This window comes from Anguilla rostrata, chromosome 6, assembly GCF_018555375.3.
Source record: "Anguilla rostrata isolate EN2019 chromosome 6, ASM1855537v3, whole genome shotgun sequence".
NCBI classification, from domain to species: domain Eukaryota; kingdom Metazoa; phylum Chordata; class Actinopteri; order Anguilliformes; family Anguillidae; genus Anguilla; species Anguilla rostrata.
The window spans coordinates 38,214,345-38,232,583 of NC_057938.1; the positions used below are offsets into that span (position 1 = coordinate 38,214,345).

The 18,239-nt window shown below is 42.0% G+C and overlaps 1 protein-coding gene across 1 annotated transcript; it reads right to left on the bottom strand.

The window, feature by feature from the left end:
• Nucleotides 1–1,118: 1,118 nt before the first annotated feature.
• On the bottom strand, nt 1,119–15,665 carry LOC135257091 (jun dimerization protein 2-like). Its single transcript, XM_064339514.1, has 4 exons — nt 15,503–15,665; nt 4,330–4,545; nt 2,955–3,059; nt 1,119–2,211 (listed from the first exon to the last, which is right to left on the bottom strand). Exons 2-4 carry the CDS (start codon nt 4,528–4,530, stop codon nt 2,026–2,028), a joined length of 492 nt encoding a protein of 163 aa, XP_064195584.1. The 5' UTR covers nt 4,531–4,545; nt 15,503–15,665; the 3' UTR covers nt 1,119–2,025.
• Between the last annotated feature and the right edge of the window lie 2,574 nt (nt 15,666–18,239).

Below are 18,239 nucleotides of genomic sequence, written 5' to 3' on the forward strand. Positions count from 1 at the left end.
TACACTCCGAAAACCATACAAACTTTCAAAAAACAGATACGTTTTTTAAACTATGTATGATTGCCAATAAAAATAAAGCCTTATACTCGAAAAATCAGTATTAGTATCGCACACAGTCACACATCACATTTCTCCGTTCCTTTGAGAGGCTATAGAGAACTGAACTGCATGCGTACAAACCTGAAATGGCTACGATAGCTGCATTGTACATTAAGTTATTGACTGTTACCTTTATCAAGCGTTACATTTATGGCGACTCTCCCCTACGTTTGTGAAAGGAGAGAATATTTTAAAATATTTTTTGAACACATGACACATCTTTAGGAACATTTACCTGTTAGATAAGTTGAGAGGTGGTGACTCTGGAGATGGTTAGCTATTCAATAAATAATTAAACAGCCTGAAATATGAAAACTGTGTACTTAGTTTATACGGGCAGTGCATTTGAACTCGCTGCGGCTGTACTGTTTTACATAACCAGTCTTACTAAATACGCCGCTAAATTAAAAACAAGCAGCAACGCTGAACTTTGCTGCACTGACGATTATGCTTATGGCTGCTAGTGCAGACACCTGATAGGGATCGCGCACTGCAGCCAGAACTCAAGTGATCCGCCACCCTCAGCCTCCCCATAACTTGGATCAGAGGTACAAGGTATTGATGTCACACCAGATGAAACACGGGTACTCAAACAGTTAAACTAAAAATCAAAACTATTCTGATACAAAGAATAAAGTACTCTTTCGTGGATACAGAGCCATATGATCTGAAGGAGTGATTATATATTTTTTCTTTGTTTCTATATGTGTTATCGGAAATAAAAACCGAACTTCAGTTTGCAGCGGGATTGGGATATTTTAAAAAGAGAAAGTGTGTGGTTGCTGTTTTGAGAGAATGGACCTTTTTTGTTTGTTGGTTGGTTTTTTGTTTTAGAAATGTGTAAAATCTACTGAAATAATTTTTTTCTTATGAATGCCTGCTAACAACCCAGAACAACTGACTTTCGCAAGTTTAGCATTGAGGAGGCACTCAACGGCACACAAACATCCGTAGGCCTGGCGGTCCGACAGGAATTTTTTTTTGCATAGCTGAGAACTGAGAATCCAACCAACATCATGTTTCATTTGAAAACAGTATTTAATTGTTATAGAACAGAGTAACAAAGAAATACATGTTACAGGTATAAATGTGGGCACTGAAAAGCCACTCTGCCGGGAATGGATATTTACCACATTTTTTTTTATAAACGTGCAAACAACAATGCAACAATGCAACAAAGGTGACTTAACATAGTGTAAAAAAAACAATCGGTTTGTAACAGACATAAAATGCATCACATCTAGTGAATACACATATACTTTTATATAATACATATATAAACCAATATAAAAACATGTATTGTGTAAAACTGGAAGTAGCAATACAAAAACAGAAATTGTAAACAACTCATTTATATATGTGCTTTCATGACGCCTGCGTCACCACAGTGCAGGTTAAACCAGAGACTGCCGTTTGTCAAAGGCAGAATGCAAATCAGCATTATAAAATACTACACATGTATTTCCAACAGTTATACCATTGGCAAGAAACAGAGTGACACGCTGGGTTCCATCCAGGTACGTGTGACAGATCTGCCGTACTGATTTAGTGTTTCCTCAACAACAGCGTGGTGCAGTCCATTTAGGAAGAGTCTTCTCGACCGTCCGCTCGTCCGTAGCAATCGCCAGCGCCGACCGCGCGGCAGAAGATGCTAACTACAACTGGGGGAGGAAAAGCGAGCCAAAAGTCAATCACATCAACCGGCCCTTATAAATGTTGTGGGAGGGGAAGAACAAAATAAAAGCCCTCAAAACGGCAGGCATCGGGGTGGGAGCCGCAACAGAAACGCACACATGCACACGCACAAGCACACGCACGCAGCTCTGAGCTGAGCCGAGTGTCGCTGGCTGCTCTGTAAACAGTCCCCGTGGCGATGGTCGCCATGGAGGCAAAGGGTGGTGGGGGGGGGGGGGTGCTCCGCCCTCCTCATTTGGCTGCCAGCTGCTCCAGCAGGGGGTTGGCCTCGCTCTCGGGGGTCTTGACGCTGTCGGTCCGGACGATGCAGGTGGGCCGGTGGCGGTTGAGCATGACGATCAGCTGCTGCCGTTCCTGCTTCAGCTCCTCTATCTGGGCCTTCAGGTCCGAGTTCAGGACCTCCAGCCGCTCAGACTCCTGGAGGCGGGGGGGGGAGGGGGCAGTTAAAAGAGTGTCCGTACCAAACTGCATCGGGTCAGGGGTGCGGGACTGCAACTTAGATTCACTGCATTCCTCTGCGGCTTAAACTGATAAGACCACCATTTCACATGGAACCACTACATACAGTATACGTAGTTTAGGGGTCAGGTGTTAGAAGTGATGAAGTTCTTAAGAATCCTGTTCTGCAGAAGTGGTATGCTGTTCTTTCGTGCTTTTGAAAGAGAAACAGCTGGTGTGGGTCTACACTAAAACCCAAGTCTTCCATGTAAATATTAATCATAGGGTGATGATGTGGATTTCCATATGAAAGGCTACACTCCCAACTGGGACAAGATAGACCACATAAAATAGATTTAGCATTATTGAATACTGAAAAATGGCAAAAGGCAGTAATACCAGCTAAGTCACAACATGGAGGACTCCAAATCACCTTCTCTGAATAGAGAGAAATGCCTTTTTCCCCACAAATAAACTCAATCAATCTGACATGACTCCTACATTACAGTTCAACTGAAAATTAAAAAAAAAATCACCACACTGGAGAGTTTAAGCGGGGTAAAATGTGTGCTATGGCCAGACTGTTATGCAGCCAGCAGGTGGCACTATTGTGACACTGCACTGTGAGGGTGTGCTTCGTACAAATCTGTGTGTTTAAAAGAGCGTGATATCTGAAGTGAGGTAGATAGGGGGCGCACTCTGCTTTACCATTCCAGACTCACCCGCTGCAGGAAGTCCGTCCTCTCCTTCTTCTTGTTCCGACACCTCGCGGCGGCCACTTTGTTTTTCTCCCGCCTCCGTTTCCGCCTCTCCTCGTCCTCCTCCATCTGCCAGAGAAAGAGAAGCATTCAGTCGCACTTATCAAAACCATTAACCGTTTTCTCCACAGACTGCATTTCCCATAATTACCGAAAAATGTTAAACAAATGCATTCTAGATCATCTGTCAATTCCAATATGAATGCAGACCTCAAATTCACTTAGAGATCACCTTGCATAAATGATTTTCCATGGCAATTCTTAACATCTCAGAGAAAGCTGAATCAATTTGGCAGCCTACACAGCCACAACTGGAGAGGCATATGCACCTGCAGCACTGCAGCCTCTACTGATAAAAGCTACAGTGGAAGTAAAATTACTGCCTCCCTGCCCATAAGCAATCATACAGTTACTGTACATTTATTCCAAATCTGTCCATATATTATTATTGGTCTGAGCCAATATCATAAACTCAGCTCTCCCACTGAATGACATAATAAAACATTTCTGTTACATAAAACCTCTGTGGTGCCTTCTGAATTTTGTCCACTTGAGGACACCATTGCTCATGTTATGAAACAAGGCTGTTACATTGCCTTCCCTCCCCAGTGAACATGCCAAACACCAAGACTTCTGACCAGCACTCCAAAGAATCTTGGGGGAAATGTACAGCACTCACACATGCACATTCAAACATGTGGCCTTAAAGCGTTACTCCTGTTGCGTGGAATAGGCTGCCCAAAATCTACGTATATGTCTGACTAAAATCCAGGCAACAATCAATATGTCCATTCGTGGGACATAGGTTTTGTGTGTGTGCATTATGCTCCCACTTCATTTAGAGAGGCGGGGATGCGACTCCCTGAGGACCTGATGCTTGTGTTAGTCCCACACGTTGAAGCAAAACCAAGTCTAACTACATTCTGAAGGCAATCTGCACTTCTGCAAATGTCATTCATACGAATGCTGCATCTTAGTGCTGCAGGGAGCATTTAGCCATTTATGTATCCCTCATTAATGTAAGCTGAAGATTTCTTACATCCCCGCTAAAACCTTTAATGTTATCCAATCTGAACCAACATTGGTGTACACAGATATTTAACAAATTGAGACATTGGTGCATTGGTGCAACTAATTAATTACAGTTCAGGTGCATAACAACTGTAATCCTAATATGAGTAATGCCTAATAATCAAAGGGGCTCTGATTATTAAAATAGGGTTATTATTATTCAAGAGTCCACTTATTGATGCCAAAGCAGATGCGATTTCGCCATGGAAAGAATGTGAGCTGCTCGTTTCCAGTTCACCGCCCCACAACCACATGCCAAGGTCCTCACCTCCCCCTTGATTGGCAGGGGCAGGGGCCTCTTGCCCAAGCTGCCCAGGAACTGGAGCGGGGACAGCACGCCCCCCATGGCGCGCAGGTTGGCCAACTTCAGCTGGTCGGTCAGCGTGGTGGCGGGGATCCCGGCCAGCGGGCCCAGGTTGGGGAGGGAGCCGGTCGTCAGGGAGGGGTCCAGGAGCTGACCCGGCATCATGTCACGCCTGACCAGCTGGAAGAGAAGAAGAAGGGGGGGGGGGGGTTAATACAACTAGGCTACATTCCACTATTGAAAGAGAGAGAGAGAGAGACATAGAGAGAGTGTGTGTGTGTGTGAGAGAGAGAGAGTGAGAGAGAGAGAGAGAGAGATGAAGTGAAGGAGGACCAGATGAATAAAAAAGGGTACAAAGAGTAGTGAGAAAAGAAGGAAAGCAAAGAGAGGAAACATGAACAGTTGGAAAGAAGGACTGAAAGAAGGGGGGTCAGAAAAAAGGTTTGCTGTTATGCTTAATAATCCGTTTCATTTCCATGTAGAATTTTATTCCAGGGTACGCTGGTCAATGGAGGAAAGAACTGTAGGGTCACTTGCCAATGTTAGGGGCTGTTAGGGGAATGGATTGACCCTGGCGGACTGAAACTACTTAAGGAAATGTTCTGCAATTTGCTGAATGGGTAAAATGCAAGGCATGTTCACTGCCGATCACCCCAGAACATAGGCTAAGTATCTGATAAACAATTTAATGATCTACTGTATTTCCAGTAGAGAGGAGGGCATGTGCATTTGGTTAGTTTTTTAAATTCTTTTTTTATTCTGGCTGTAGTACTTTGATGGGAATTCATTTTCACAAAACAGACAGGGTGTAAACCCTCAGACGGCTCCCAAAGCCAAAACAGAAAGGAAAAAAAAAGAAAGAATTGACCTTACATAACCATATTCCAACAATCCAATGCTCCAAGTAGGTGTGGCCAGTGCAGTCTTTCAATATCCCTTTCAGGCGGATCTTCGATACTAATATTTCATTGGTCAGTTTTCCCATCGAGTCTAGCCCCACCCCATTTCTGTCTTAACCCATCAGCCTGATTACGCTCAATGGTAAGTCATAGCGAAGGTGCTCCTGGCCAACAGGCAGGCAGGCCCTTGCATAAATTGTTAGTCTGCAACTCAAGGTGGATGAGGCTGGAGCCAGTCCAAAATCTACCCGTTTTATCATTTCTTTCCTCTTTTTTCTTCCCCGAGGCAATATCTCGACTCATTTACAGAGCACTTGGTGGGGCCCGTTTGCTTTTTCTGGACACGTCAGTGAAAGAGGCAGCCAGGCTCAGAAGCAGACCCTGACACGTTTCCCCGCTTAGCTACGAGGAAAGCAGCTTCCAGCGGTGCCAAGAAACACTGAACACCACCCCCCCATCCCCCCAAATTAGCTTCCCTCACACGCGACGTCCTGTGTGGCCACAGGAGTTGCAGGCACTGTTCCCCTATCCAGCTCTCCTGCCACCATTTCTCCAGTGTTAGGCGTGCCGCGTCGGCCAAAGAGCCTGTACTGAGAGGGAACATTTCCCCGAAGCACAGGCCAGGCCTGAGAGAAGTCGACAGCCGTGAATCGCCAGTTCGTGGCCCAAATATCCTGCCCCACCCCCATCCCCACCTCCCACGGAAGAGGAGGAAGAGTTCCCGTCATAGCCCCGGACAAATCAGTACAAAAAATATTCTGCATCCCTCAAAAAAATAAATAATAAATAAATAAAATTCCGCAGCAGACCTCCCACAATATATAATTAAATGGGAGTTCACTAAGTATTCAAAGCCTCGAATGTGAGGAAAGAGGAAAAACAAAAATACAGAAATTTCCCCTCCGGCTTTGGCAGAAACGATCCAGAGCTCTTACTGTAACTACTCACAGAGCGCAGAAGGAAATGACCGCTCGTGAAGGAGGGGATTTTTCTCGCCGGCAGACGCTTGGCTGAGATTAGCTGCCCTTCGTTGATGCAATGCCGCCATTTTGGCTCTCGCAGTGAGGGCAGAAAAGCCTATGCCGTGGCTGAGTTCTGCCCAGGGCGAAGTGGCCCGCGCAGACTGGCGCCGTGCCGGAGGGCCACGCGGGGGGGCTGCAGAACAGAGCCGTGCCCAAGGCAAACTGGCATCGGGCCGTCCCATTTGATGCTTTCGCCACGTGCGTGTCTGCACATGTATCAGTGCATTCATGAGTTAATAAACGCATACATGAATGTGTCTCCAGGCTGACCAGCCTCCGGTGAAAAGGTATCTGCAGGCCCTGGTCCTCCTGTGACCAGGCTCTGAAATGAGCACCCCTGGGTAAACTGTTGGCCGTGGCGGGTGAAACTGTCCTAGCCACCAGCTACATTTGCAGGTGTGCATTCAAATGGGTGTGACCATTCTAGAGTGTTTTCTGGAGCGCGCCCATCAATCAAACCGATGTGATTAGAACGCTGCAGTAGAACGTTCAGCCTCGCGTATGACATCACAATGCCAGCACGCCATGCTAACACTGACCATGCTATTCTATCACAAATGTAATAAAATTACAATTCTTTAAAACACTGTACCCTCAAATTAGGTTTACTTTTTTTACATTTGCACAATTGTCTCTAGACTGCACAGGAATAGCCTAGCAGCAAAACAGCTCCACTTTGTACATAGCTGGGTTGCAGCCTATACAATGACAGTATTGACAATAGCCCCAATGGCAGTTTTACAGGTCAAATTTTAATGCAACAGAGTCAAGTTATATTATATATGGAATACTGCATATCATTTACCGCAATACGACTAAGCACACAGTTATAAAAAAAAATTATAATTATTGTACCGCAGGTGGAAATGTCGAGGTGCGGATAGCCGAGACAGTCTACCCAAACAACGTGCTCCTGGAAAAAATCCATCTGGTTGACTGATAATGAAATATGTCATTTATAAAATATACATGGATAGGTTTCATCTGAGATGTTTTCAAAACTTTCAAGAGAAAGAGAGAGAGACAGAGACAGAGGAGGTGAAATTAATATGTTAGCTAGTGCCAATGAGCAATACCAGCCAAAATATTTCTTATTAGATTTCCAAACACGCACAAAAAATGTAATGCAATCCCTGACTTCACATTTTTCAAACAGCTTTGGGGGAAAAAAAAACAAGCCCAAAGTCAACTGATTTATTTTAGATGGGAATTTCCTATTTGAATTCTAAAAGGGCCTTTGTAACTGTAATGTTCTCCCCATGGTTTTCAGAAGTGGCTGGTAAAAAAAAAAACTGGTGGCTAGTAGAAAATGTATTTGGCTGCCACAGTGGCTGGTGGAGACAAAAAGATTCAGCTACATTCACAGCATGGGCCTCGCACTTTAACAACTCCCACATTCGTTGCAGTGGAGCTGGGGAGTGTTACCCTTTGTGCATCTTAGAGGGTGTTCCTTTTTTAACAAGGAGTGAACTTGACAAAAAGTGCTCCCACAGCACTGGCCTGCCCTGGCAAGGGTCATACAGCATTAAGACACTGCAAATATGAAGAAAAGATGGAACTGAAAATATTGCAACAGTCAATTCATCTTTCACTTCTCCTTGGTATCATAACTGACAAAAATCTAACAGAAGCCCTTCAGTGAGCTGACGGGACATGACCGGCTTTGGGAAACCCAACCAAACCCTAACTGACATGAGAACACGTCAGCGGGCGATCCCTGGTCGGGGGCGGAACGGGACAGCGTTTCGTGGGATCAGGTTCAATCTCGTCCTCCCACGCACTGACCCAATATCCTGATCCCCACAGGGAACTCAAGGCTCGTGTGTGGCACGTGCGAAGCTGGCCCAGAGCGAGGCGTAACCATAGTAATGCCAGTGGATAAGGTCGCCTACGCGTGAGGCGGACACATGGACCCGCTGCAAACAGTTTTGCGGTACTCCTGCCCTATATTTATGTCTCGCTGCACACAACATAGAGAAGTGTTTGCTCTAAAATGCTGGATACTGTGCAAGTTGCTTTGGCTAAAAATAGTAAATTGGGCTGGTATATCACTATGCCCTTCGTTTCCTTCTAGTCCAACTTGCAGTAGATATTTCAACACACAGCCAAAATACTGAAATACTTTCAAATTATGCAAGTGTCCTAGTAAAAAGAATTAATTTATGAATCCTTTGAAAATAAGAAGTAGTGTTTTGATAAGGTTATAGGGTGCTGGGTGACCTGGAAAATACAAAAGAAATGCTTATCTAATGATGCAGCCCAGACCTGAAGGGGGGAAGAGTTTGTGAGCCTGAAATATAGGAAGTTGAATCGAAACTTGTTGTTCCCAGCCCATTTTATTTCTCAGATGTATTCATTCAGTGTTTGCAAGAAGGATTTTGGATAACGCAAGATAATGAGCTCAGCATTAAAACAGCTGATTCTGTTTGCTGATGAAAAAGCATACATTTTGTGAATGAACTTTTCCACTAGGAATTACTGCATTTGCTATTGGGATGTTAATGGGGCAATGTATCCCTTCACGATAAAATGTTTATGATGACTAAACTGATTTTGCTAAATTTGATCACGAAAATGATTTCATGTGAATGAAGATAATGCTACCTTGAGACAAAAAGGAATTTCCAATGAATTGTATTTGTTCCAATGATGTGCTCTCCCTCTGTCTTTCTGCTGCATGGGTGTATTCTATATTTTTTCTAATGGAAAGGAAAGCCGGTTCATTTTTTCATAGAATTATGCTTATAGTCTGCAATCTGTTTTCCCATTTGATGTGTCTGAGGCGAGAGGTTCATTTACAAACAATAGAAGGCTACAGGCTAATTGATAAATAAATAATCTATAGGCTAATTATTCCTACTTATTAAATACTCATTTCAGGTTTCTCTGCCTGTGGTGTAGACATCCCTTCAGAAGAACAGTTCTGCTTTCCCTCTGGGTTCCTTCCATGCTTCTTGTCATGTAGCAGATATTATAAATCTAAACAGTCCAGAGTGACCCACGATCAACAGCTTTCAACAATCCATCACTGGAACAGAACATCACTTCCTGCTTTCATTCCCATAACGTTATACATCTGAACACCACCACTGTTTACCAATGCCCAGGACACAATCGTAAGGTTACACCAACTGCTCTGAGCTTTAAATATCTACGGAATCTACTGTGTCGTTTATTTTATTCATTCACTCGATTTATGAACGTATCCTACAGCAAGTGCAGTATGGGTGGGAAGTCATCTTCCCAGGGCTGTAACAAGACAATGCAGTATTGCACAGAGGATGACCAGTGTGACCTCAGTTGCATTACCATTTTTGTGGTCAGTACATTGTTCAGCCTTAAGTGAGGCTACTGCCCCAGTCGAGAAAGCGAAGTTGTGTAACACGGGTATTGCATAATTCTGAAGAGCATACTTTCACATATAGTCATCACTTATCACTGGATCCAAACAGCAGCCACTGTGAAGCAAATTAAATTTCTCACACCTTGCTTCAAACCTTACATGCATCAAAAGATGGCAGCCTACAATCCGTTTGCAAAACAAGCGCTGCCCTGCCAGAATATGTGAACAATACTCATTAGCATTTAGGCCGGATAGTAGGCTATAAAAACTGGAAAGCGTTGACAAATAAAACTTCAGACAATAATTCTCCCCCACCCTCCCCTCCAAAGCCCTCGACATTTTAGACAAAAACCAATGCTCACCACTACATAAAAAGACGCAAATGAAATTGAAAAAAAAGTTGAAATTATCCACAACAAGGTCTGAGAATATCCAACTCGAATTTACGCAATCTCGTAAAAAGTCACACATTTGCAACCGCAGTTGACGGTCGATTGGAAGCGGCCTTCATTCACAGCAGCCGTGGTGCTTATGTAACGGGGGGGGGGGTTCTGCCATGTTATGTGCGCTTTCATGTTCTGAGCGTGTCCTCACTGGCCCACTTTAGACAGACCACAGCAGCTTTCTCACTTTCCATTCCAAGCTCCAACTGTTTATCCTAATTTATCCTGTTTCAGCTGCAATATACATTCCTGCGCCCATTTGTGCTACAGGGAACAGATCTCGTAAGGACCAATGAAAATACAACTAAATGTACCAAGTAGGCCTATGCCACTCTGGCAGCAGTTTGGAGTAATGGGTAAGGAACCATCTCACTGCTTGAAGACTACAACTCATAGCATAAGATAAGGGGTTCTGCTGAACCAGTACGCAATGTTACACAGGTAAATGTCAAACTAGTTTCACTAATAGTCCTCACAGCAAAGAACCTCAAAATCTCAAACCTACCACAACTGCATGACAAAATTGTTGGAGTACAATAGCATAATGTTCAAATGTTTTCTAAGAGCCCTTCTACATGTTGAAGTTCAATGTTCCACTCACAGAATGTCACCAAGACAAAGACAAAGCATGAAAGCACCCCAACCGGTTACAGCGATGAAGCCAAATTGCCTTGTAGCAATTTCTGTGTCAAACACCAGCAGGTCTCCGTGTCTGGCCCAGCAGAATAGGCTGGAGCTAGGCTAAACTACGGACCTGCTTTCCCTCATAGAAGGGCAATAATGTTGACAGTAAATCCACATTGGCTTGTACAGCCTGTGCCTTGCCTGTCCTTTTGTTCTTAATCTCCCAAATCTGCCTGCTTGTGTGGAAACAGAGAAAAAATAAATAGCCAAAACAGTAGTGGTGCATGACTTCCTGAATGCCACTCAGATCCCACCTCGCACGTAGCTTTATTTATTGAAATGCGTTCAAATGAGAGCAGCATTAGATGTGTTCGCTTCCATTGTTACTGCACTAACCATTGCACTAAATCAACAAAGCACATAGGCAGCCACTTGGACATACAATGTTGTTGTCCCGGCATACACTGAATAATAACCCCACCACCTCCTCTTCCTGACTGGGAGCCAGACAGAACCAGTCACATCTAAAGCTGCCCTTAGAATGCATTTCAAAAAATAAAACTCCTATGTGCTCCCACCTCCTCTTTGACATTCTGGAGGCTTTTGCAGGCATGGATACTCTGTGCTTCAAGGAACCGGAAGAGAACAGCCATTTAACGCTGCTATTAATGTTTCCACAGTGTGGTGTAGCAGTTATGGAGCTTGTCTTGTTACCTAGAGGCTACACGGAATAGGTTCTCAGGTGTGGTCTTCCCACCTGACCTTTGAGTAATGCCTGAAGCGCTGTGGCAGTGACACAAACACGCACAAACACACACTGTTCGACATTCAACTTAATTCGGATTTAATTCAAAGTCCTCTGTGAAAATATTACAGTTAGTTTTTCTTTTTTTTTACAAATTGAACAAAAGGTCGGCCTCTGTTTGGCCGGAGTACCAAGCATGCATCACCCAGCAGGCCGCCCTGAGTGTTAGTCTGGGATATATTCCAGCAACCGGGAACACCATCCATCATACAGGCCGTTACACTCCAAACCACATCCAGTAAAGCTACCTTCTTTCTGTGCCTTTAAAAATAAATGATGCATCCCACACTATCAGGAAACTTCTTTATTTTTAACTGGTAACACTTCACATGGAAATGATGTAGGCTATAGGCTATACCATAAACCAAAAGCACACAACACAAGATCTGCACTCTTACCCATGATCATACACATAAAATATAAAAGATAACTGCAACTTAAAATGAATTTCATTTTTGTAAAAAAAAAAAGGTATAATTGACAGCCCATATGTTTTGTGCAAATAATCATGCCATGACCAAGCTAAGCACTCACAGGAATTACAGTAAAGATTTACTTGAGGGGCACAACTGCATGCTGAGAACTAGGCTATAGTTCAGAAAGAAAATATAGTCATGTTGCTTCTATATGTAAGGGACAATGTGCAAGAGCCAGTAAATTGTTTCAAAATAAGCCCTAAGAAGGTGGTGATCCTGAAACACAAAGTGAAGGGGTCTTATTCATGCTGAAGGCTCGCTGTACATTCTCACTTAGGCGATTGCTACTTGCCAAAGAAATCAATTATCTGCCATAAAATCGTATTTAGATTTTATTATGAATATCTGTATATTTCTAGCTTCTGCCTGAAAAAAAATAGTTCCAACAAACAGTGGATTCTAGTATTCTAGCAACTACAAACAAGCTAGCTCAGGACATAAATTTTTTGTAGTCTATGTTGTTCATAAAATTTTAAAAGAACATTTAACTGAACTTTTACATTCACCATTCCTTCTGTCAGAGACCACCCTTTCTTTTCTTTACTTCCCAGTGAAAACGGTCACTAAATGCAAGTTACTTTATTCAGTGTCAGAAAATAATGCAGCAAACACAAAATTACACAAAAACTCAAACAGCTATGTATATATCAAATATTTTAGTGCGCTCTTCCTTCACCTTTATTATAGCTTCCATTCTTTTCGGGAGACCTACTTACTGTTTTTCAAAGCAATCTGCAGGGATATTTTTTCCACAGCTCTTGTAAACACCTCCCAAGTTCAGTCCTAGACATTAGTTGCATTTTCTGCTTCTCTCGATCCAAGTAGCCTAATCCCAAACACGTTCAATGATGTTGAGGCCTGAACTCTGGGGTGGCCACTGGCCAGTCCATTGTTCTGAGAACGCCAGCACCTTGATATTCTTAGCAGTGTGCTTGGGGCCATTATCTTGCTGTAGAACGAATTAGCTCCCAATCAAACATTGTCCAGAGGGTACTGCATGATATGTTAAGATGTGTTTGTATATATCAGCATCCATGGTGCCTTTAATCAAAACCAAATCATCAAACCCAGATGTTGTTATACAACCTCAAACTTGCACTGATCCTCCACCTAACATAACGTCATTGACGCTTTTAGTAACAACATTTGTTGGGAGGACACAGCTGTAACTTTTTGTTGATTGGAAGGATTGGTGACCTAAGACCTAAAGTGGTAGCAGGGTGCACAAATGAGAGTACACAAGTACTGATAGATATAGGCTATTATGTAGTCTTGGAGGTTTTTCTCTAATTTTATGCATAATACATTTCCTGCATTAATGTCTAACACTGAAAAATAATTGCACTGAAGGGCTGATTTGACTGGAAAATGAATAAACCAAACGTTTGACTTTTGCACAGCACTGTAGATCTGTGTGTTCACATAACAGAAACCTAGAGGAGGAACAGATCTCCGACTCAGGACAAACACTACAAGAAAACATAGAACATACTATCCTGCATGATAAGCGGGAGTGCTCTGGGGCAAGCAAGCATGAAACAAGCAATTAAGACACATATTACAAGCATAACCAGTCCCAGGGTGCCATTCTGTCCTCATGAATACATGGGCAAAAATGGGAGCACAAATGGTTTCTGCCTTTATCACCTGAAGACCCCTATGCCACATGCTTAGGATCATTTTGGCCTGCCAGAATCTTCCCTCTACAACCAAAGTCACCAATTACATCCCAAACTGTGGCTATAGCCAATAAAAGTCTTGCAACTCACCCCATGTCCTTCAAGCTGTCCTTGTCTAATGAAAACTGTCCTTTGGTTTAAGACTATCACTCAACAGCTTATAAATCTAACCAGGGGTTATAAGCATACTGCTTCCTCCATTAGCTACATATAATGGGTCTGTTCTGAATGGTCGATGTGCAACTGACAAAGATAAATAAATAATACTTACTTGCAATTGGTTTTAACATTGTCAACTGAGAAAAATGGTAAAGTACAAACTGAAAAGGCAGCTTTTAAGAAAGATATTAAAGTGTCCTTTTCACCTCTACTTTACCTGTGATTAACAATGGGGTGTATGAAATTCTTAATTAATAAAATAATGTTCTGTATTAGGCTGAAAAAACATTTACTCGATACACATTCATTGTGAATATATTGAATAGCCATTTCATCCGCAGTTCAGGAAAACAGTAACAGTTTTCATAAAGATAGGCAGTAAACCGCACGCTATCAAACAAACACACACACACACACACACACACACATAAAAGAAAACAACAATTAGAGAATTCCTTTGAATATGGATTTAATTTGATCCATGCTTCCAGGTGAATTCCACGGCATACACTGTTTGTAATTACCTAAAATCGATCGGCCCCCGGTTAAAGGACATTCCAAGAACTGTGGTACTCAGCTGTTCTCAGTATGTCCTTGGCAAACTATTGGCTATCAACCCCCCAGAAAACAGCATATGACTACTGGTCATCCAATTGTAATCAATTTAATTTAGCCATATTATTATGTATTAAGGAATTATCCCGCGAACGTTTGGTCGAAGAAGATCGTTACGCAAATAGTTGCAAAGTAACTTCCTTTTCCATACATTGTGAATTAGCAAGCTCTTTACAATAACCATTCGACTGTCATAGCTTGGTTTAACTGGCTGACTGTACAGAATGTTCGCCTGCTGGTGACAGCGTTGAGCACGTCGCGTCTCAGTGTGACAAATACAGTCATGTTTTCGCAATGCAATTATCACAATTGAACGCATTTCGTTTTGATTCGCAAAGCGAAAAAGAGCTGCAAGTTGGTAAGGTGAAGATGTGACTTGCTAAGTAAATCCAGGACCGATAGTAATCACATCGTTACCTTGCGCCATGGAGTTAGATAGATGCTTTTTTATTATTTCGGGAACAGAGTACAGTAAAAGCTCAGATTACCTCACAACAGTAAATTAGCTCGTTAGCGATATTACTGGTTCTGTAACGTTACATAACAAGACAGCAAACGCTAGGCTAATTAGCCTAGACTTGTACAGTAGTCTAGCTGTCGCAGATTTCCAGTTAAACTTTCATGTAACAATTTTCCCATTTAATAAATTTCCCATATGTAACCTGGCAGGTTAGCTGGGGAACTTGTTTGTGAAGCAACACATTGGTTGGTTAACTTGTCAGCCAGTCAGTTAGTAATTAGAAGGTTAGCTTAGTTATATATGCTATGATTCCGAGTAAGTAAAATTGCAGACAACCGACAACATTAAAAGCAGCAAAAACGCAAACAATGCACAAAAAAGCGCTTTGGCGAAGCCATAAAGCCTTTAACAAAAGTGATGTAAGTTCACTTCCAAGCTATCGGTAGCTTGTATTTGCATTCAGTTAGGCAACTTACGAAAGAACAAGGCTGCAAACTTCATAGGGAGTTTTAAAAAGTTTTAATAGTCATCTAACTTTATTTAAACTCACGAGTCCTGTCTGCATAATTACGTAAATATGTTAAGACAAGCGAGAAAAAAAGTTTGATTTACCTTCGTCGTTGGTCCTAAATCCGATTTACAGAATTTTTTTCCCGATCAACTGAAGTTCTCATGCAGACTTTTGAAAGCAAAAATTGTTACATCAGCCCGTTTATATAGTATCGAGGGTTGAGAATGCGGAACTCCGTTTTTACCAGCCAGACGTAAGCACTGGTGTAAAAATACTGCTCAACGTCGGAGGGTGAAAAAAACTTGTTTTCTCCGCCCCTAGCAACAAGAAAACACACAACAAAACTTTCTGCTTTTTAATATGCCCAGCGACTCCTTGTCAAAATCAACACACGCACCTGACGTAATTTATACTGCAATGGTAGGCTAGATAGAGAATGATACATAGTTTTGTTTAAATTAATTAACACTATGAAAACGCGTACAGTTTTTTTCAACTTCTTTTTTGGTCAATATTAGTTTGATTATGATTACCGAGAGATAATGCATTGTGTCCCAATTTAACGGTTTACACACGGAATGGTGATTTAGCTTTAGTTTTCCTTTCAACAACATAAACCTCACATAAAATGTTAGGTTTGTGTAGACTGTCAGGTGGACCTTTCTGAGTTTGATCTGTAGAAACTCAATCACAGAGGTCTTTAGCAATAGTGGGAATAGTGGGTTCTCAGGGTTAACTGGTAATGGACTGCAATTTTTACTGTGGGACATTAGCTCAAGAAACAGCTTTTATGGCATGAATAGCCACAACCCATGCTGGCTTAGAATCCCCAACCTTCCAACAGGAAATCTGTGTGTACATTGCACCGGTCCAGGCTCTTTTCTTCATGAATACGCTAGTCATTCAGTTTCAGATGTCAAAAGACATATCTTACCAGTCTAACCAGGCCCGTGCTTAAGCAAGTCCTTGTGCATACTGCTGGGGAATGTTACCTGTGGCTAAAACATGATACTGCAGTCCACAACTCATTTCAGAGGGAAACGTGAAAAAAGCAAACATCAGCTACATATTACAGTATTTCTTCTGGTGAACATAATTTTTTCCTTTTTTCATATAAGCAGTTACAGGAAATAGCGACCAGCACGCATACCTAAAAGAGCGCTGTGGAATTTTCCTACCTTCCTGCCAAATGTTTGCAAAGGTCTTTGCAGACTTGAGCAGTAAATATAGTCCATATTGGCTTGCGCAGAAGACCATCTGTGAGAGCTAGGGTTAAAAGTGAGTGACCTTTGAACAACCATCCTTTCCAGTCTTCTCTTGTGGCTTATCAAAATTAGATTATATCAACGCATTCGTACATTCCTATTGAAATCCACAAGTTTGTCTGTGCTCTCAGAGTCTCCCCCTAGCGTGTAAAGTCTTTTTTTATTTGATTTGATTTTTCACCATGGTGCGTATGTTTAAGATTGAACAACACTCCTGCATATGAAGTGCATTAATCAATGCATCTTTTCAGTTTCTGGAACGGGAAATTGTGGAATCACTTGTTTTGCAACTTTGTTTCAGGCAATGGCATCTGCTTACAATAAAGGATTTAAATGGCTTCAACTTGAATTCCCAAACAATTTTTTATGCTTTGGTTTCAGTAGACAGAGTTCCACTTTAGCATAATTGCTTTCTTGCTGCAAATCAAACTTATTAGACAATAGTAAACTTAACCAAATACCTTAAAACATTGGAATAAAGATGCTCTGCAAATAGTGAAACCAGAATCTCACATTTGTTGCTGAGAGTTTCCGCATTGTAATGTTGTAATGTCTGTGAGCAGTTCTTGCCAAAAATTTGTGTTTACCATCACATGACTGTGACATGCATTTATTGACTCTGTAGACAATTAAAATCTTGGCAGTATCTGACAATGTCAAACTGGGAAGCTTTCCAGAGAATTATCGATTGCATCCAAATGCTTCCATTTCCTCAAGCACCAGAATCCATGTTATACTGTACCATCACACTGTAGCCTCCCCCAGATATCCATTTTAGGTCAAATAAAAAATCCCTGTTATTAGGTATGTGGCAAAACCACTGCATTGTCAAAACATTGTCTGATAAAGAGAAATAATTACAAGTATTACAGTAAATAAGAAATTGTGTCTGATCTGGCAATTCTGTAGTCACAAGCAGGAGACTGGTCCAGTCACTTTTCTCATTTATACTATAAGCAGGGAAAAATGTTCACTCAGCTCAGCTTTTATTGTGAAATTCTGTTGGAGACACGGAAGGCTCATCTTTGTCATTATTTATTGCATTGAACAACAGGCATGTGATAGTTAACATGACGCTAGCATTTATTACCCCCAATAGGACTTTTCCAGTTAATGTGCCATGCAAAGTACAGTACATTGGTTTGCATGATTGCTTCCGTTGCCAGGCATTCTGTGGTTATACCTCTTATGTATAACACACAATAACGATAATGCCTATGGCTATCACTTGAAAATACTGCTGTTTAACTGTTAATAAAGCATAGCATATCGTATAGTATTGTTTTGAATCACTTTGCATTGGGGTGCCGACGTGCATTTGCTGCTGTCCCCTTCTAGTTTTCACTCATCCCAGATGCCTGGGAATCAAGCATGGCAATATGTAGCCATGCTACAGCAATAAAAAGCTAGGCCTTATGTGTCTAAAAGAAACACACATATCAGAGGCCTCTCCATTTTTTTTAGAGTGCTTATTTTTAGACTGCTTAGGCCAAGTGTGGGCTGCTTCCATTCAGTCATTCAGGGACCTTCAATCTCTATAGTGATAGACGCTCTCTGCTATCTCTGGTCAAAG

Excerpts from the sequence above, each read along its gene's own strand:
- LOC135257091 (XM_064339514.1), bottom strand. The coding sequence starts at position 4,530 with ATGATGCCGGGTCAGCTCCTGGACCCCTCCCTGACGACCGGCTCCCTC. Across the intron at positions 3,060-4,329 it reads CCCTGCCAATCAAGGGGGAG|ATGGAGGAGGACGAGGAGAG; the intron begins GTGAGGACCTTG and ends TTTCTCTGGCAG. Across the intron at positions 2,212-2,954 it reads GGACGGACTTCCTGCAGCGG|GAGTCTGAGCGGCTGGAGGT; the intron begins GTGAGTCTGGAA and ends CCCCGCCTCCAG.